This window comes from Myxine glutinosa, chromosome 9 (assembly GCF_964187855.1).
Source record: "Myxine glutinosa chromosome 9, kmMyxGlut1.1, whole genome shotgun sequence".
NCBI classification, from domain to species: domain Eukaryota; kingdom Metazoa; phylum Chordata; class Myxini; order Myxiniformes; family Myxinidae; genus Myxine; species Myxine glutinosa.
This window is the reverse complement of record NC_136269.1, coordinates 79,363,968-79,385,374: the sequence shown is the minus strand read 5'-3', so window position 1 is coordinate 79,385,374 and position 21,407 is coordinate 79,363,968. Positions and strand designations below refer to the sequence as shown.

Below are 21,407 nucleotides of genomic sequence, written 5' to 3'. Positions count from 1 at the left end.
GACCAATATGTGTGCAAAGTTTGGCGATTCTACGTGCAACGGTGTAGACAAACAGACAAACAGACAGACAGACAAACAGACAGACAGACAAACAGACAGACAGACAAACAGACAGACAGACAAACAGACAGACAAACAAACGAACAGATCAACATACTTGCCGGAAAATTTTTCCGGCAAGTAACAAACGAACAGATCAACATACTTGCCGGAAAATTTTCCGGCAAGTAACAAACAAACAAACGAACAGATCAACATACTTGCTGGAATTTTTTCCGGCAAGTAACAAATAGATCAACATACTTGCCGGAATCTTTTCCGGCAACCACATTTCCAAGCTGGCCTCCAAAGCCAGTTGCCGATTGGGCATCCTCCGTCGTGCGAAGTCCTTCCCAGGCACACCTGAGCTCCTCACCACATACAAGGCTTTCATCCGCAGCTCAATGGAAAACTGTTCTCCCCTATGGGCCGGTGCTCCTGCCTCACACCTAGCTCGGCTTCACGCTGTTGAAATCAAAGCTTTCAGAATCATTGGAATCTCCCGCGATGAAGCTATCTCTGAGGGCGTTTCACTCACTCACCGCAGGCAGGTAGGTGGTCTTTCTGTCTTCTACCGACTCCTCTCCGGCCTTGCTCCCCCAGCTCTTTCTGTGCTCTGTCCCCCAAATATTCCTACAGGTTGCACAAGATCTGCCAGCAACCCTCTGATGGTTAAACTGCCGAAATCTCGGCTCTCTGCTCACCTTCACTCCTTCATTCCACTTTTCTCCCGCCTCTGGAACAAACTCCCACACTCCCTTCAATCCTACTCCTCCTTCCAGGTCTTTAAAACAGCTGTTCACAACCATCTCTTATCTTCCCCCATCCAAAACCTTGATCTTTTCTACCCCCACGAATTCACCCCAGATCCACCTTGTTTGAAATTCCAACTTCTTTCCTGGTAGTCCTGGCAGTGTCAATATGTTTTATACCTCTCCCACCCCCCCTTCCCATGCCTCCCCCCCAAAGCCCTCTCCCTCCCACAGATCTCTCAATGTCTCCATGTCTCAGTCCCTGCTCTCAAATGTTGTGTTTGTGTCCTTCCCCCTCTCTCCCCATCTTGTCTACCGCTCCCGATGTTATATGTTTTATGTGTCGGTTTGTCTTTCTGTGTGATTAATGTTCGCTCTTTCACGAGCCTCGATCTTGTATACAAAAAAAAAGAAAAAAAAGTAACAAACCAACCGATCAACATACTTGCCGGAATCTTTTCCGGCAAGTAACAAAGACAAACGGACTCAAATGCAATACAATCTCCTCAGGCGAGGGTAATAAATGCATGTTTTAAAACAATTGTTGACACATTACGAATAGTTGTCTTATGGTTAAAATTGTCTTAAAAATAATTTCATGCCATAAAAAGATGAATTCATATAAAAATTGGTTTCCCACTTCAAATTTTCCACGAAAAATCCGCTTCCCTCAAGCAAGAAATATCATTGGAAACATTAAATACAACAAAGGAAAGTAGTTGGACAAAAAATCTCGTTTAAAAACTGCCACAGAGATTTGAACATTGGCTTAAAAATGGTATTCAGTTGTTTCTGGGATGACACCATCAAAGAGTCAAAAACCTTACCCAGCTACACGTTTTTGTCTGGCATCCAACAAAAATGATGTTCTGATGTGACACCGTTGCACGAAAAAGTGTCAAACTAAAGTTGCCAGGACCGGACCACGAACCCAAAAAATCCAGTTTGGCTTCTGGACTAGTATACCGTATGTGTAAATTATTTTGTGCCATTATCAGTTTAATGAGGATCATAGTTGTACTTTTTCTCATAATCACAGATCTACTTGCCCTTTGAGTTGTGGTATTTTTGAGCAGGTTTTCGTTAATCCAGAAATGCCAGAGTGCTTATGGTCCTGGGGCTGATTTTCCAAAAGGGCCTAAATCTAATGTTAGCTGAAACCCCTGTCAATCTTGCTTCAAGTTATTTTGTCTCATTGAACCTTTAAGTTGATAATTTCAAAATATTACGCCTTTCAAAAGTTGTCCGAACGACCCTAATAAAACTCTTTAACCTACATGGAGCATCGCCGATGTGAAAATATGTTAGCAGCTTTCTTGGTTGAGGAATTGTTGTATGGCCCCGGACAGTTCTCTCGAACAGCACAGAGACAGCCGATTGATCTCCGAGGAGCAACCCAGAGATCCCCCCCTCTCCTCCCACATCCAGGATGTTTTTTTTTCCCGATTATTATTTTCCGGTTGTAATGCTTTACTAAGGTCGCGATTTCATAGAACATGTTACACTGTGTGGTGTTCAAGTATACACAAAGAATTAAGTTAAGCACCCCCCCCCCCGTTTTTTTACAACCTCGCACATTACAAGTTTGTTGTCGTCAAAACAGTGTAATATACCCATGATATTGCTATATTTTCTGGAGAAGTGATATTATGGTCACATAAAAACATAACAATCATGCCGTTTTCAATATTTTATTCTGAATAATTTAAGGTGAAATTTTTTGGGAATTTTAGGCATATTTTCACCTCAATTTAAGTATGGAGCTATAGGTCCATCACGGACAGTGTGGATGACGTTTATGTTTTCTAACGTACAGTCAATGTTCTGAGAAGACCTCTAGCGATCTTTGCGTCAATAACGTGTGTAGGACCCACGTGATCGGATCACTGACTCAACCCTACGTCTCATAGACCCTGTAAGCCGTCGTATGCGTTGCTGTGGCAGGTTGTTCCATTCCCGATGTAATGCACGTTCCAATTCATCCAGATTGGCTATTGGAGGGACCATGGAGGGAAGAACTTAATTCTTTGTGTATATATACTTCAATTGAAATAAAATAATGATTTTAAATATTTGTACCAAAAAAATTCCAAACGTTTTGTAGCATTATTGAAGCAGTTTTATACACCATCATTTTACACCACCCTATTTTTAAAATGTCCAAATACTGCAAAACTGGAGGTTCTTGGAAGTGCAAAGCAGACAATTTGTTTTTTGCAGTGTTCAAGTATATCATTTGATTTAAATAAAATAAAGATTGGAAAGGTCGTATAAAAAAGTTTAATTTTGGAATTTTGCCGCTGTTGACGCAGTGGCTATTACACCACCCTATTTGACACACAACTATTTCTTCGTACCTGTTGTATGTATCCATTATGACGTCCTTAAAAACAATAAGTTTCCTGTTTGGAATGATTTTCAATTTTGTTTGACTGCCAGCCAGGTAAGCAGACAGAGTAATTTTTTTTATCTCGCTCTTTTCTGCTCATGTGTGATCAGGACAAATTCAGAGACTAAGTGCTGTTAAACAGCAGGTTTGTTTTCTGAATCATGTTCTAAATACAACATTCAATTGAAAATAAGTGGTTCCTCGATCATGAACTGACGATTGTGGACAGATGGACAGAAGGAGAGACGCACCGACATGAATCGATTGTTTAACCTTGCTTTTCGCTTCGCGTGCATGGGGTAATGACAGTTACTATTACATATTGCTTTCACAACAGGTCTGTTTACTTAACTTCATGCACACATCTCATAGTACATACACATCAACCCATGTCGTAGTTTACTTGGCCTCACACATTCCTGAAGGACCCGGTGTGTACCCCGGTTTAGAATAGGTACACCGTATCTCTGCCTGTCCAAAGAGGCGACTAAAAGGGTTGGCGTCAGGAAGGGCATCCGGCCATTAATACATTACCTCAAAAAGAGAACCATGACAATTACAACTACATATGGGCAGGGTACAGCCCGAAGTACCCTGTGGGGGACCCCACTCCCTCTCGTCAAAACTCAAGGTGGGGAACCCGATCGAAGCAAGGGTGGAAATCACTCCATTTATGACGACAAAACGTCTGATGCCCGACGTGATCGGTTTCTGAGGTTTGTAACATGGAATGTAGGGACAATGACAGTGAGATCAGGAGAAGTGGTGGAAGTATTGGTCAGAAGAAGAATGGACATATGTTCTGTGCAGGAGACAAGATGGAAGGGAAGTGGTGTGAGAATGGTGAAGGGTAGGCAGGGACAGAAATACAAGTTTGTGTGGCAAGGGTGCCCAGAAGGCTTGAATGGTGTTGGTGTCCTGTTTTCTGAGGAGTTTGTAGACAGTGTGGTGAGTGTGACTGGAGTGAGTGAAAGGTTGATGATTGTGAAAATGATGATTGGAAAGCTCTTGGTGAACATCATCTCAGGATGTGCTCCTCCGGTTGGTCGGAGCGATGAAGAGAAGGACAAGTTCTGGTGTGCGATAGAGAAGCTGATGGAAAACGTGAAAGATGAGGAAGTTGTTGTGGTAGCAGGAGATCTAAATGGACATGTGGGAAGGAGTATCATGGACGGTTTTGATGGAGTTCATGGGGGTTATGGATATGGTGTGAGAAATGGAGAAGGTGAAAGGATTTTGGAGTTTGCTGATGGAGCTGATTTGTTGATTTGTAATACTCAGTTCCAGAAAGAGGAGATGCTTGTTACATACATGTCAGGTGGGTCGTCGATAACCGTTGACTACCTGCTGGTGCATAGGCGAGATAGGGGGCACCTCCGGGACACAAAGGTGATCCCGGGGTAGGAGGCTGTTTCACAGCACCACTTGATTGTCTGTGATATAAGGGTGAAAGGTGCGAGGAGAGCTCGGCGGGTGAAGTACCAACCGAGAATGGAGGTTGAAAGAGGTGACAGTGAGGGAGGCATTAAAAGAGAGGCTGAGTATGGTAGAGGATGATGTGGTTGAGCTTGAAGGTGGTTGGATGTCAATGAAAGATAGTCTGTTGGGAGCCGTTGGTGAGGTATGTGGATGGACAAAAGGACCACCGAGGCACTCGGAAACATGGTGGTGGGATGATGAAGTTGGAAAGAAGATTGACGAGAAGAGGAAGAAGTTCAAGGAGTGGCAGAAGGCGAAGGGTATGGGGGCAGAAAAGGCAGAGCATGAAAGTTATAAGGCAGCCAAGAAGGCTGCAAAGAAAGAGGTAGCAAAGGCGCAGGAGGCATGTAGGAAAATGTTCGGTGAACACTTGGATTTGGAAGAGGGTCAGAGAGCGGTATTCAGGATTGCAAAGCAGATAGCGAAAGAGAGGTGTGATGTGATGGGGGTGAGTTGCTTGAAGGATGAAGTGGGACAAATCGTTGTAGACTCAGATGGAATTAAAGGAAGATGGAAGAGCTATATGGAAATACTGTTGAATGCAGAGAATGAATGCGATGGCAACATAGAGAGTAACCCAGTTTTAGGACCGGCAGAGAAGATAACCGAGAAGGAAGTTGAGGAAGCGATAAAAGCAATGAAGAGGAGAAAAGCAGGAGGGCCGATGGGAGTTGTGGGAGATATGTTGAAGGCAGCGGGATATTAGGGTGTGAAGAGAATGACAGAGATCTGCAATCTGGTGGTGAAAGAAGACCGCATTCCAGTGGATTGGGAACTGAGTACCTTCGTCCCTCTATACAAGGGGAAAGGTGACCATCTGGACTGTGGCTCGTATCGAGCGATAAAGTTATTGGAGCATGGAAATAACGTATTGGAAAGGGTGTTGGAGAGGAAGATAAGGAAGAAAGTGAAGATTGGCGAAATGCAGTTTGGATTTATGCCAGGAAGAGGAACGACAGACGCGCTCTTTATTGTGAGGCAGTTGCAGGAGAAGTACATTGAGAAGAGGAAGAAGTTGTTTCTTGGGTTTGTTGATCTGGAGAAAGCATTCGATAGGGTTCCACGTGAAGTAGTGACATGGGCATTGAGGAAGTTAGGAGTGGAGGAATGGTTGACCAGAGTAGTGATGGCAATGTACAAAAGAGCGCGCACAGCTGTAAGGACGAAGGACGGGAACAGTGGTGAGTTTGAGGTGAAACGAAGGTGATGGCAAGTGGTAAAGCATGTGGTGAGGTGGAAAGAACTGGGAAGTGGCCGTGTGCTGTGTGCAGGAAGGGTGTCGGAGTGAATTCCATTCAATGTACAATGTGCGCTGAGTGGGTTCATCAAAAATGTAGTGGTTTGAGCGGGTCATTAATCAGTGTGGCAGCTACATTCAAGTGTAAGGTGTGCACAGAGGGAGCTGCAGATGGAGGAATGTTGAGTTGGATCTTGGAGACGGCATGAAGCTGGAATGTGTGAAAACATTTTGTTACTTAGGAGACATGCTGAATGGAGAAGGTGGATCAGACTCGGCAACGGTTGCTAGAGTGAGATGTGCATGGAAGAAGTTTCGGGAACTGAGTGGCGTGCTGACAAGGAGGGGAGTGTCGTTGAAGCTGAAGGGAAAGGTGTATGCTGCATGTGTGAGAAGTGTTATGATTTATGGGAGTGAGACATGGGTAATGAACGTAGAGCAGCAACGAAGGCTGGAAAGGGTGGAAATGCGAATGGTTCGGTGGATGTGTGGAGTATCGTTGAGAGAGAGGAAGACAAATGATGAATTGCGAAAGATGATGGGAATAGAGCCTGTGATGGATGCCATGAAGAGAAACAGTTTGAGATGGTTTGGTCATGTGTTGAGGAAGGATGAAAGTGACTGGTTGAGAAGAGTGAGGGAAATGAATGTAGAAGGAAGTGGAGGACGGGGAAGACAGAGAAAGATTTGGCTAAAGATGGTTGAAGAAGAAATGTGGGCAAGGGGGTTAACAAGGGGAGATGCAGAAGATATGGCAAAATGGAGAAGATTGTCATGGTGACCACAAGGCTAACCCCCGCTCTTGCAGGGAAAATGGCCTTAAAATGCCTGTTGTTGTTGTTGTGCACATTCCTGAAGGGTCGGCAGAGACTTCCTCAGCCAGATGGGCAAACCCATCAGGATTGTGGCCTAGTAATTGCTTCAGCAGCACTAACACTCTGCATAGAGTATGGTACATGATGATGATGATGATGCTGACGATAGTTTTTTGAAGCCAACAAATCCGATTCCACAAATTTCCACAACAATTTTTGCTTGATTTTTATTTATTTATTTAATTTTTTTTATTTATTAAAATATAATCATCAATCACTGGAAAATGTTGAAAAGGAAATTTACCATTTTTGATGAACCAAAATAAAAATATTTTCTCAAAATTTATAACTTCAAATTTCTGGCAATAATCTTCTTTTGTAGGGTATGAATGAATGAATGAATGAATGATCGCTTTCAGGCCATTTGCCCCGCTAGAGCGGGTGTTAGCTTTGCGGGCCCCATGACGATCATGGTTCCCTGTTTGAGGCAATGTTTTTATGGCCGGATGCCCTTCCTGACACCAACCCTTGGTCGCCTCTTATGATGCGCAGGGATACGGTGTACCTATTCTAAATCGGGGTACACACCGTGATCATTCATCCCAGCAAGCTGGTACTCAATTTGCCGACCTCGGAAGGATGACAGGCTGAGTCAACCCCTCTGGCGTTAATTCAGCGATCGACCGGGATTCGAGGGTATCGGGTATAGTTTGGAGGGTATAGTTCATAAAAATCTTTTTCAAATGTCACAAACTTCTTTCGGATAAGAAATTGAGTTATTCGTGGTACAGGGTCAGTATATGTGATCTCGAGGTTTTTGTGCAGTTGAGGCTGATTTAATGTGTCTTTTTTGCTGTGCACAGTTGCAAGTTCCCCTTCTTCAGAAAGTCTTGGTGCTGCTGCCAGCATGGTTCCATCTCCACGGTGAGTTTAATTCGTTGGCAAAATATTGGGTTTACACGATATTTCCATGTTGCACTCTTATATTTCCATGTTAACTTTTTAAAGCTTGGATCATGGAATAGGATGTGGGAAATGGTCGACACACACACACACACACACACACACACACACACACACACACACACACACACACACACACACACACACACACACACACACACACACACACACACACGAGGTGGATTCAACATGAGTCCAGTGGCCTGGACTCTCCCTTCCATTTTCAAATAATTTTATTTAAACCTAAATTCAACACTTGTATGCAAAAAATAAGATTGATTACTGACCCCAAGCTCGAATAAACCAGAGGGGTGCTCCACCCCTTTAAAAAAAACACTTGTACCCATAATACTGTATACGTTTACGTTGGTCACGTTGTTGTCAGTTAAGTCCATGTTTTCTGATGTTTGTATGCCCAACATGGAGTGAGTTACATGACAATTGGGATCTTTCTGTTTCATGCAATGGCTGGTTGTTTTTGCCAGTAGGTCATCTTTATCTTCACTCCAAAAGCACAAACGTCCAAGGACGTCCTTGAGCCATGCACCATCATCCATCTCACAGGGGAGAAGTCCACTTGCCTCCCAGTCTTTGACATGCAGTCTCAACCCATTGCAGAACAGCCTGCGTCGCTCAGTTATGGTACAGACATATACATCTTGCTCCACATGTGAGCTCAAATCACTCCCTTTTACAGATTATTGTGATTTTTCCCCTCCCCCACTCCCTCCTCACCTTATTATTAGTCCCCTCCCGGTGTACACCGGAGGGGACTATAGGTTTGCACACCGTCAGTCTGTCCGTCAGTCCGTCAGTCTGTCAGTCTGTCAGTCCGTCAGTCCGTTACGCAAAGAACAGTTTTCCGGACTTTTTTTCTAAACGCTTAATGCTAATGATTTCAAACTTGGCACATGGTTTCCTCATAAGTTACAGGTCAAGTTCGAACTTCACGACGTTTCGATCATTTTAAACAAAGTTATGGCACTTTGAACTTTGGTAATTCTGATGATTCTTAACTCGGTGCCATTTTAAGTTTTAATTTCCTTTAAAAACCAATTTCTCTGCAATAATAGGACCGATTGAGGTAAAATTTTCACCATATGATGGACTCGATCTGTAGAATATTTTAATGGTAATTATGACGTCACAGGTCACGTGGTTCGGGCGCCATATTGTTTTTCGTGAAAACACGAAAACCCCTTTTTCTCTGCAACGGCTGAACAGATCGAGGCCAAACTTTGCACGCAGAATCGCATACCCATGACGAACAAAAGTCAGCGAGCATGACGTCATGCGTCACATGGTTTCAGAGTTATGACGTTTTTAAGCATGAACCTTTAAAACCGAGCTCCTCCCTCATTTTTGATCCAATCGAGGGGAAACTTCACAGATCTATTCAGCACTAAAATGTCCTTTTGGAATTTGCAATAGGGCATGTGGTTTGGCAGGTATCGTTAATTAAAGGAAAATATTTTTTTAAATGGATATCTCTTGTTAATTCTCGAGTTCTCCTCAAGCCGCACTGCGCGTCCTCAGCCTCGTCTCGCGAACGTCAACAGCGCGACACAGCGCGCGCTTTCCGGAGGGGCGGAACCAAGCCGAGCAACATATATATATATATACACACATCGATATAATTAATTGATCGTGAACCGAAAAATATAATAAATTACTGATGGTTTCAGAGTTATGATGTTTTAAAGCATGAACCTTTAAAACAGAGCCCCTCCCTCATTTTTGATCCAATCGAGGGGAAACTTCACAAATCTGTTCAGCATGTCAGTCTACTAAAATGTTCTTTTGGAATTTGCGATGGGGCACGTGGTTTGGCAGATATCGTTAATTAAACGAAAATATTAAAAAAAATGGATATCTCTTGAATCGCTAGTACCTCAGACCGTGAGTTGGTAATAATTTATATAATTCACACAGTGCAATACGTGCAGGCCGCTCCACGGAGCGACCTTGCGGGCTTATCAACGAGGCGAGACGTGACACACATGTGTCTCAGCATACCTCAGATCACGTTTGAAAACCAGCATCAACCGTGCATAAATTTGCACATTCGATCATTTTTGACAAAGTTTACCGAGTGGTTCGCACCAACCGGCGCTGTTTTTGGATGACGTGCTGATGTCCTTGGACTTGCGCCAGCCTCTGGGCCGACCGGGCCGACGTTCATCGAAGTCCTTTCCAAGGGTGTGGTGCTGACCCGGCCACCGTGGTGTTCGCAATACAGCCCGACCGAAAATCGTCGCTTCGTGGCTGCTTTCCGCCGCCGAAATCCAGCGCGGCTTGGGTGATTCTGCCCCTGTTTGGAGAACACCCAGCGAGGCCTTCATCGGGGCCAAGCGAGCAAGGGCGTTTCGGGACCTGGTTCGCGCCATTGACCGAGTGGTTCGCACCAACCGGAGCTGTTTTCGGATGACGTGCTGATGTCCTTGGACTTCGCGCCAGGCTCTGGGTCGACCGGGCCGACGTGGTGTGTGGTGCTGATATTTGGAGAGGCTTTATTTAATACCCCAACCTCTCAACCCCACCTCCTTTTCTGCTACCCCGCCGTTATTATTTGCAAGTATTTTTTTAATTTTTTAATTTTTTAAGTGAAAGCCCACAATATATTATATCCTTATATATATGTGCACATTATATAGATGTACTTATATATATATATGGACTTCCGCTTCCGGTCCGCTCGAGCAAGGAGGTGTGCTTCGATCTCTCCACAGCATCGAAGTCCTTTCCAAGGGTGTGGTGCTGACTGGGCCGCTGTGGTGCTGACCGGGCAAATGTGGCGTTGGGCTGATGGGGCCCCCGCAGCCGTGATGCCCCCGCCCCCCCCCCCCCCCGGAATTTCCATGTTTAAACGTTTCCCAGTGTGTACCCTGGATTAGAATAGGTACACCGTATCCCTGCGTGTCGTAAGAGGCGACTAAGAGGGTTGGCGTCAGGAAGGGCATCCGGCCATGAAAATATTGCCTCAAAAAGAGAACCATGACAATTACAACTACATATACGCAGGGCACAGCCCGAAGTGGAGATCGGTTTCTGAGGGTTGGGACATGGAATGTCGGGACAATGACAGGGAGATCAGGAGAAGTGGTGGAAGTATTGGTCAGAAGAAGAGTGGACATATGTTGTGTGCAAGAGATGAGATGGAAGGGAAGTGGTGTGAGAATGGTGTAGGGTAGGCAGGGACAGAAATACAAGTTTGTGTGGCAAGGGTGCCTGGAGGGCGTGAATAGTGTTGGTGTCCTGTTTTCTGAGGAGTTTGTAGACAGTATCGTGAGTGACTAGAGTGAGTGATAGGTTGATGATGGTGAAAATGATGATTAGAAAGCTCTTGGTGAACCGCAGGTTGGTCGGAGCGATGAAGAGAAGGACAAGTTCTGGTGTGCGATAGAGAAGCTGATGGAAAACGTGAAAGATGAGGAAGTTGTTGTGGTAGGAGGAGACCTAAATGGACATGTGGGAAGGAGTATGGACGGTTTTGAGGGAGTTCATGGGGGTTACGGATATGGTGTGAGAAATGGAGAAGGTGAAAGGATTTTGGAGTTTGCTGATGGAGCTGAATTGTTGATTTGTAATACTCAGTTCCAGAAAGAGGATAATAAGCTTGTTACATACACGTCAGGTGGGTCGACGACAACCGTTGACTACCTGATGGTGCGTAGGCGAGATAGGGGGCACCTCCGGGACACAAAGGTGATCCCGGGGGAGGAGGCTGTGTCACAGCACCACTTGGTTGTCTGCGACATAATGGTGAAAGGTGCAAGGAGAGCTCGGCGGGTGAAGTACCAACCGAGAATGAAGGTGTGGAGGTTGAAAGAGGTGACAGTAAGGGAGGCATTAAAAGAGAGGCTGAGTAGGGTAGAGGATGATGTGGTTGAGCTTGAAAGTGGTGGATGTCAATGAAAGCTAGTCTGTTGGGAGCCGTTGGTGAGGTATGTGGATGGACAAAAGGACCACCGAGGCACTCGGAAACATGGTCGTGGGATGATGAAGTTGGAAAGAGGATTGATGAGAAGAGGAAGAAGTTCAAGGAGTGGCAGAAGGCGAAGGGTACGGGAGCAGAAACAGCAGAGCATGAAAGTTATAAGGCAGCCAAGAAGGCTGCAAAGAAAGAGGTAGCAAAGGCGCAGGAGGCATGTAGAAAATGTTCGGAGAACGCTTTGATTCAGAAGAGGGTCAGAGAGCAGTATTCAGGATTGCAAAGCAGATAGCGAAAGAGAGTTGTGATGTGATGGGGGTGAGTTGCTTGAAGGATGAAGTGGGACAAATCGTTGTGGACCCAGATGGAATTAAAGGAAGATGGAAAAGATATATGGAAATGCTGTTGAACACAGAGAATGAATGGGATGGCAACATAGAGAGTAACCCAGTTTTAGGACCGGCAGAGAAGATAACTGAGAAGGAAGTTGAGGAAGCGATAAAAGCAATGAAGAGTAGAAAAGCGGGAGGGCCGACGGGAGTTGTGGGAGATATGTTGAAGGCAGCAGGAAGTTGGGGTGTGAAGAGAATGACAGAGATCTGTAATCTGGCGGTGAAAGAAGGCCGCATTCCAGTGGATTGGGAACTGAGTACCCTCATCCCTCTTTACAAGGGGAAAGGTGACCCTCTGGAGTGTGGCTCGTACCGAGCGATAAAGTTATTGGAGCATGGAATGAAGGTATTGGAAAGGGTGTTGGAGAGGAGGATAAGGAAAAAAGTGAAGATCGACGAAATGCAGTTTGGATTTATGCCAGGAAGAGTAACGACAGAGGTGCTCTTTATTGTGAGGCAGTTGCAGGAGAAGTACGTGGAGAAGAGGAAGAAGTTGTTTCTTGGGTTTGTTGATCTGGAGAAAGCATTCGATAGGGTTCCACGCAAAGTATTGACATGAGCAATGAGGAAGTTAGGAGTGGAGGAATGGTTGATCAGAGTAGTGATGGCAATGTACAAAAGGGCGCGCACAGCTGTAAGGACGAAGGACGGGAACAGTGGTGAGTTTGAGGTGAAGGTGGGAGTGCATCAGGGGTTGGTACTAAGTCCACTACTATTTGTAGCTGTGATGGAGGTGCTGGCTCAGAACGTAAAGGAGGGTTTACCGTGGGAGTTGTTGTATGCAGATGATCTGGTGTTGATTGCAGAAAGTATGGATGGACTGAAGGAAAAGATGAACAAGTGGCAGGAATGTATGGAGACAAAAGGTCTGAAGGTGAATATTGGAAAGACGAAGGTGATGGCAAGTGGTAAAGCATGTGGTGAGGTTGAAAGAACTGGGAAGTGGCCCTGTGCTGTGTGCAGGAAGGGTGTCGGAGTGAACTCCATTCAATGTTCAATGTGCACTGAGTGGGTTCATCAAAAATGTAGTGGTCTGAGAGGGTCATTAACCAGTGTGGCAGCTACATTCAAATGTATGGTGTGCACAGAGGGAGCTGCAGATGGAGGAAATGTTGAGTTGGATCTTGGAGATGGCGTGAAGCTGGAAGGTGTGAAAACATTTTGCTACCTCGGAGACATGCTGAATGGAGAAGGTGGATCAGACTCGGCAACGGTTGCGAGAGTGAGATGTGCATGGAAGAAGTTTCGGGAACTGAGTGGCGTGCTGATGAGGAGGGGAGTGTCGTTGAAGCTGAAGGGAAAGGTGTATGCTGCATGTGTGAGAAGTGTTATGATTTTTGGGAGCGAGATATGGGTAATGAACGTAGAGCAGCAACGAAGGTTGGAAAGGGTGGAAATGCGAATGGTTCGATGGATGTGCGGAGTATCGTTGAGAGAGAGGAAGACAAATGATGGGAATAGAGCCTGTGATTGATGCTGTGAAGCGGAACAGGTTGAGATAGTTTCGTCATGTGTTGAGGAAGGATGAAATGAACTGGTTGAGAAGAGTGATGGAAATGAATGTAGAAGGAAGTAGAGGACGGGGAAGACCGAGAAAGACTTGGCAAAAGATGGTGGAAGAAGAAATGCGGGCAAGGGGGTTAACAAGGAGAGATTCAGAAAATATGGTAAGATGGAGAACATTGTCATGGGGCCCGCAAGGCTAACCCCCGCTCTAGCAGGGAAAATGGCCTTAAAATGCATGATGTTGTTGTTGTTGTTTGTTTGACAAAGTTATGGCACTTTGAACTTTGGTAGGGGACATGTATTGCAGCGCAATACTCAGAATGCTTGTTACTCCCCTACCGGTGTACACCGGAGGGGACTATAGGTTTGCATGCCGTCCCTCCGTCCGTCAGTCCGTCAGTCCGTCACGCAAAGAACAGTTTTCCGGACTCTTTTTCTAAACGCTTAACGCTAATGATTTCAAACTTGGCACTTCGTGTCCTCATGATAAGTTACAGATCAAGTTCGAACTTCACGACGTTTCGATCATTTTTGACAAAGTTATGGCACTTTGAACTTTGGGAATTCTGATAATTCTGATGATCCTTAACTCAGTGCCATTTTAAGTTTTAATTTCCTTTAAAAAGGATTTTCTCTGCAATAATAGGACCGATTGAGATCAAATTTTCACCATAGGAGGGACTCGGTCTGTAGAATATTTTAATGGTAATTATGACGTCACAGGTCACGTGGTTCGGGTGCCATATTGTTTTTCGTGAAAACACGAAAACCCCCTTTTTCTCTGCAACGGCTGAACAGATCGAGGCCAAACTTTGCAGGCAGAATCACATACCCATGACAAACAAAAAAGTCAGCGAGCATGACGTTGTGGCGGACACATTGTCAGTGGGCAATAATTCCGCGCACCAGTGGGTGGCGCGAGCGCCCGGGCGTGGAAGCGCAGCTCGGGCCATGCCCGGAGCGAAGGCGTCACGAGGCGCAGGGTGGAACTGAGTGACATGCCCCGCCTTTCGGCCGACCGGCCACGCCCGGGGGCAAGGCGTGGCCTCGGGACATATATGCGGGCTCGAAAGTCGAGCCCGCCCAGTGCTTACGTGCGAGCTGTTAATAAAGGGTTTCAGTTTGTACAACGCGTTGTGGCCTACCTTCTTGGCAAACGAATTGTGTGTGCACGGCACCACAATGTCATGCGTCACATGGTTTCAGAGTTATGACGTTTTTAAGCATGAACCTTTAAAACCGAGCCCCTCCCTCATTTTTGATCCAATCGACGGGAAACTTCACAGATCTGTTCCGCATGTCAGTCTACTAAAATGTCCTTTTGGAATTTGCGATAGCTCACGTGGTTTGGCAGATATCGTTAATTAAACGAAAATATTTTTAAAATGGATATCTCTTGAATCACTTTATTGATCGACGTGAAACTTCATACTATAGTAGACGTCATGGAGAGTAACAAGTGTGCAAAATTTCAAGATGATTGGATGTTCGGTCTGGAAGCTAGAAGTTGTTATTGTGTGAAGAAGAAGAGGCGTCAAGTGTGCGGATTTAATTATTTATCACATGTACTGACTGAAAGCATTGTTGGACACGACCTGTCGCGGTCATTTTAACCTCAAATAAAATTCTAATTTAAGATTTGTCAATAGCTGAGGTATATTAACAAACGAATAAAACAGATTTGGTCAAATTCTGACTTTTTTCACTCGATCGCATTTGACAGAGTTGTGACAAGCTGAGGAAGAAGAAACCTCGCATTGGCTTCTCCAATGTGCCATAAAAAAATAGATATCTTTTGAATCGCTAGTACCTCAGACCGTGAGTTGGTAATAATTTATATAATTCACACAGTGCAATACTTGCAGGCCGCTCCACGGAGCGACCTTGCGGGCTTATCAACGAGGTGAGGCGTGACACACGTGTCTCAGCATACCTCAGATCAAGTTTGAAAACCAGCATCAACCGTGCATAAATTTGCATATTCGATCATTTTTGACAAAGTTATGGCACTTTGAACTTTGGTAGGGACATGTATTGCAGCGCAATACTCCGAATGCTTATTAGTCCCCTACCGGTGTACACCGGAGGGGACTATAGGTTTGCACGCCGTCCCTCCGTCCCGTCCGTCCGTCAATCCGTCAATCCGTCACGCAAAGAACAGTTTTCCGGACTTTTTTTCTAAACGCTTAATGCTAATGATTTCAAACTTGGCACATCGTTTCCTCATGATACGTTACAGATCAAGTTCGACCTTCACGACGTTTCGATCGTTTTTGACAAAGTTATGGCACTTTGAACTTTGGGAATTCTGATAATTCTGATGATCCTTAACTCAGTGCCATTTTAAGTTTTAATTTCCTTTAAAAAAGATTTTATCTGCAATAATAGGACCGATTGAGATCAAATTTTCATCATAGGAGGGACTCGGTCTGTAGAATATTTTAGTGGTAATTATGACGTCACAGGTCACGTGGTTCGGGCGCCATATTGTTTTTCGTGAAAACACGAAAACCCCTTTTTCTCTGCAACGGCTGAACAGATCGAGGCCAAACTTTGCACGCAGAATCGCATACCCATGACGAACAAAAGTCAGCGAGCATGACGTCATGCGTCGCATGGTTTCAGAGTTATGACGTTTTTAAGCATGAACCTTTAAAACAGCCCCTCCCTCATTTTTGTAATCCAATCGAGGGGAAACTTCACAAATCTGTTCAGCATGTCAGTCTACTAAAATGTCCTTTTGGAATTTGCGATAGGGCATGTGGTTTGGCAGATATCGTTAATTAAACGAAAATATTTTTAAAAAATTGATATCTCTTGAATCGCTAGTACCTCAGACCGTGAGTTGGTAATAATTTATATAATTCACATAGTGCAACACGTGCAGGCCGCTCCACGGAGCGACCTTGGGGGCTTATCAACGAGGCGAGGCATGACGGGTTCCGGGTTCGGTTGCGAGAGGACGCTGGCGTTGCATATTCGCCGCTTCTCCGACTGGATGGATGTACAGGGTCTGCTTCTACCTTTCTGACCTGACATCTCACACCTGTCCTGCCTTTTCACACCCGCACGTGCCGCGTGTTCTCCGGCTGGATAACGGAATCTGCTTTTGATGGTACGGAATACGGAATTCGAAAGGCCCGCTCCCGTTGATTGTGGCCGTGGCCTTGTTTGCCGGTGGCCTTGTGGCCTTGTTTGCCGCTGTGGTCTTGATTAGCGGCTGCAGTCGTTTGCCGCTGCGTTTGCCGCTGCGTTTGCCGCTTTGCCTCCTCGACCTTGGCCTCGTACTCGTCCCTTCGCTCCTGCCTGGCATGGCTCTGAAGTACTCCGCCGCAAGGCTTCTTCTGCTCAATACCCGCTCCACCCCATCATGCATCTCTGCCATCAAATCAAATGGACTCCTCCGACGACCCAGGTACATTCACCGTGGCTCCGGTCGCAAGTTTGTTTATTTGCAATCAGGTCACTCCATCCCCGTCCTCTGGTCGGCTCAGCGCACTCTCACTCTTCGTCCCAGCGCACCTGGTCACAGCAACCCACACGATCGCACCTCTTGCCTACGAACCCTGGCTAAATCACCTGAATTCATCCCTGCTGTTCAAAACAACATCAAGCTCACCCTGTTCAACACCCGGTCCCTCAACAATAAATGCCTCATCCTGAACGAATACATCCTGGATAACAAACTGGACTTTCTCTGTCTCACCGAAACCTGGCAACAACCTCTGGACTACTACACACTCAACCTCACCACACCCAATGGATATTCCTACGTCAATAAACCACGCTCGGAGGGCCGAGGTGGTGGAATTGCCGTTATCCACCGTCAAGACATCAAGACCAACCTCATCTCCATCTCATCTGCTCCATCATTTGAACACCTGGCTTTAAAACTCTCTGGTCACACGCAGTCAGTCATGGCTGTCGTCTACCGCCCTCCCAAACCACACCCATCATTCCTGTCTGACTTCTCCTACTTTCTGACCCAGCTATGTTCCCTCTCCCCCTCAATCCTCCTCCTTGGTGATTTCAATATCCACATGGACTCCACTGACTCCACAATAACCACTGACTTCACTGATTTACTCACCTGCTTTAACCTCACTCAACATGTCGACTTTCCTACCCATATCCGTGGTCACATTTTGGACCTTGTCTGCTCCACTGGATTAAATTTGCACCATCTCTATGGCTCCGACCTCACCCTCTCTGACCACTTAGCCATCACTCTGACCATCAACATCCCCGCCCCAACACCAAGGCATTATCGCACAATCAACTTCCGTAAGCTAAACGCTCTTTCACCTACCTCATTCTCATCCACCCTCTCTGAAAAAATGTCCACTTCTCCCTTCATTGACCTCCACACCCCTTCCGACCTCACTGACTACTACAACCACACTCTCTCCTCCTGCCTTGACCAGCTTGCGCCTGTAAAAACCAAAACAGTTTCTTTCACCCATTCTGCTCCCTGGTTTACCCCTGAACTCCACCTGATGAAAACTCGTGCTCGCCAACTTGAAAGACTCCGCAATAAAACGGGTCTCACAGTTCACTCCCAAGCCTACAAGGACCACATACAACACTACAAAGATGCCCTCTCCCGCGCCCGCTCTGCCTACTACTCTCAAATTATCCACTCTGGCTCCGGAAACCCAAAAGCACTCTTCTCGACAATAAACAAACTCCTCCGCCCCCTGAACACCACCACCCAGTCATTCACAGTAGACAACTGCATCTCCTTCCTCTCTTTCTTCCAACGCAAAATTGACAACATCTACAACAGCTTGACCACCGCCGCACCCGCTCCCCCTCCAACCACCTGCCCCCCCTTGTCCTGCCATCCCCTGTCTCGGTTCTCCCCAATCTCTCCTACTGACCTCTCTGAACTCCTCATAGGAATGAAAACTGCCACCTGCACTCTTGACCCCATCCCCTCCAGCTTTGTCAAAGCCTCCCTCCCTGCTCTCTCTCCACTTATCATTGCAACAATAAACTCCTCCCTGTCTACAGGCATCGTCCCACCTTCCCTCAAAATTGCTGCTGTTACCCCCATTCTAAAAAAACCTGGTCTAAACCCTGACACCCTAAACAACTTCAGACCCATCTCCAACCTACCCTTTCTGTCAAAAGTTTTGGAACGCGCTGTAGCCACTCAACTCAAACATCATCTCTCTGCCAATAACTTGTATGAAACATTCCAATCCGGATTCCGCTCCAACCACAGTACTGAAACTGCTCTCCTCAAAATCACCAACGACCTTCTCCTCTCCTCTGACGCTGGCAACCTCAACATTCTCGTCCTCCTCGACCTCAGCGCTGCCTTTGACACCATCGATCACACTATCCTCCTCACCCGACTTGAATCCACCTTTAACGTCACCGGCACTGCCCTCTCTTGGATTAAATCATACCTCTCTGACAGATGCCAGTTCATCTCCATCAATAACTGCAAATCCCCCACTGCTCCCCTCCCCCAAGGTGTCCCCCAAGGTTCAGTTCTTGGCCCCCTCCTCTTCATCCTTTACCTGTCCCCGCTCGGTCACTTAATCCGCCGTCATGGTCTCCAATTCCACTGCTTCGCCGATGACATCCAGCTTTTCATCTCCACCAAGTCCGTCTCCACCGACACCCACTCTATCCTGACAAACTGCATCACTGAAATAAAATCCTGGCTTCAAATCAACTTCCTCAAGCTTAACTGTGATAAATCTGAAATAATCATCATTGGCCCAAAAACGCTCACAAAATCCACCCATAACTTTGCCCTCAACATCGACGGTATCCCAGTATCCACCTCCCCTCACATCCGGAATCTTGGCGTCATCTTTGACCAAACCCTTTCCTTCGACAAATACACTAAACAGATCACAAAGTCAGCCTTCTTTCACCTGAAAAACATTGCCCGTCTCCGCTCATCCCTCTCCTCCACGGCTGCAGAAACCCTCATCCACGCCTTCATCACCTCCCGTCTGGACTACTGCAATAGCCTCCTCTATGGTTCACCCTCAAAAATCACCAATAAACTCCAATACATTCAGAACTCCGCTGCCCGTCTACTCACTCATTCCCGGACCCGTGACCACATCACCCCCGTCCTTTACAAGCTCCACTGGCTCCCCATCCCCCAGAGAATCCAGTACAAAATCCTCCTCTTGACATACAAAGCCCTCCATAACCTGGCCCCATCCTACCTGGCTGACCTCCTCTCCAGACACACTCCCACCCGCAACCTCCGCTCTGCTGGTACCAACCTCCTGACCCCCTCCATCCGGACCAAATTCAGATCCTGGGGGGACAGGGCCTTCTCCATCGCTGCTCCCACCCTCTGGAACTCACTACCTCACACCATCAGAGACTCCTCCTCACTCACCACATTCAAAACATCACTAAAGACCCACCTGTTCAACGCTGCATTCAACATTCAACCCACAGCATTTAACCCCTGACTATCTCTTCTCCTTCTCCCTCCTTTTGCTTTAAATATTTCCCTATTGATTCTTGTCTTGTCTTTTTGATTCTTGTCTTATATATATGCCGTATATCGCTGCTGTTTGTTTTCTTGATTCTTGTCTTTTTGCAATTGTTGTTTTCATGTATTGTTATGCATTATGTTTTCCACTCTGTCAAAGCGCCTTTGGGCTTCTGGAAAAGCGCTATACAAAATAAATGAATTATTATTATTATTATTATGACACGTGTCTCAGCATACCTCAGATCAAGTTTGAAAACCAGCATCAACCGTGCATAAATTTGCATATTCGATCATTTTTGACAAAGTTATGGCACTTTGAACTTTGGTAGGGGACATGTATTGCAGCGCAATGCTCAGAATGCTTGTTTTTCAAAGTGATTATTCACCATTGAGAGATGGCTAAAAATGATATAAAACACGATATCTCAAAGTTATGGATTGATTCGGATGATACTTTGTGGGCAGGTTGGGTATATATATAAAATAAAATAACCACATTTAGAGGCCATTTTTCACACTGAAGTCATGTATAACCTGCGGTTTTGGTGGTGGTCTAAATTAACCACTTCTCTGTCGATAGGAGGGTTGTGGTGGGCTTATGTGCTCAATACTGATAGAGAGGGGTCCCCTGAGTGATTTAACACCTCACTGGTAACTTACAGCCCTGTGTTTACCTCCCAAGTCAACTGAAAGGAAGAGAGATTCCTCAAGGAAATAAATAAATAAATCGGGTTACCGCACTAAGAGGGGGCCGTTACCCCCATATTCGGGGAGAATACCTTAAATAACATTCTGTGGTAGATAGGGTTAACAACGTATGTATCTAAAGGTGGGCTGACGGAAGGGATAGATTAAATCCCGAAGTTATTTTACCACAGTAAATTTTACCACATTTTGTATCCCATTGATAGGCGGGATCTGCATCTGTAAAAAAACCACCTTTAGAGGCCATTTTTCCCCGCAAAGCAGGGGTTGGCCTTTTTCGGGGACCGTGGTTGTTGTTGTTTTTTCGGTCCCATTTTTGAAGCAATGTTTTACGGCCGGATGCCCTTCCTGACGCCAACCCTTTTTGTCGCCTTTTTGCGACAAGCAGGGAATTACCAGTGAACTGGTACTCAATTAGCCGACCTCGGAAGGATGACAGGCTGAGTCAACCCCCTGGCGTTAATTCAGCGATCGACCGGGATTCGAACCCAGGATCCTGGTATCCTAAGCTGGCACCCTAGCCGCGAGCCCAACACCAGGTATATGACAAGGACAAATCATTTCGGTTTTGGTGATGATCCGGATCTGGATAGAAAAAGGTTTTAATTTTTAAAGTGATTCTTTACTATTGGGAGTTGGGGCCAAAAACGATATACTGTATTGCATTATGTCTCAATTTTTGGACGGATTTGGACGAAAACCAGCTTTTCCATGAGCCTCAATA

At 45.8% G+C, this 21,407-nt stretch overlaps 1 protein-coding gene across 2 annotated transcripts in view; it reads left to right on the top strand.

Moving 5' to 3' along the window:
• The window catches only part of LOC137435295 (uncharacterized), a 92,720-nt gene that overhangs the window by 9,904 nt on the left and 61,409 nt on the right, over positions 1-21,407 (top strand). The window contains exons 3-4 of one of the 2 annotated variants that reach the window (XM_078784451.1): positions 7,575-7,635; positions 8,163-8,316. In XM_078784451.1, the coding sequence (XP_078640577.1) occupies positions 7,575-7,635; positions 8,163-8,316 (215 nt within the window). Of the gene's footprint in view, positions 1-7,574; positions 7,636-8,159; positions 8,317-21,407 lie in introns of both variants that reach the window. The other variant, XM_078784449.1, reaches the window with a different exon arrangement.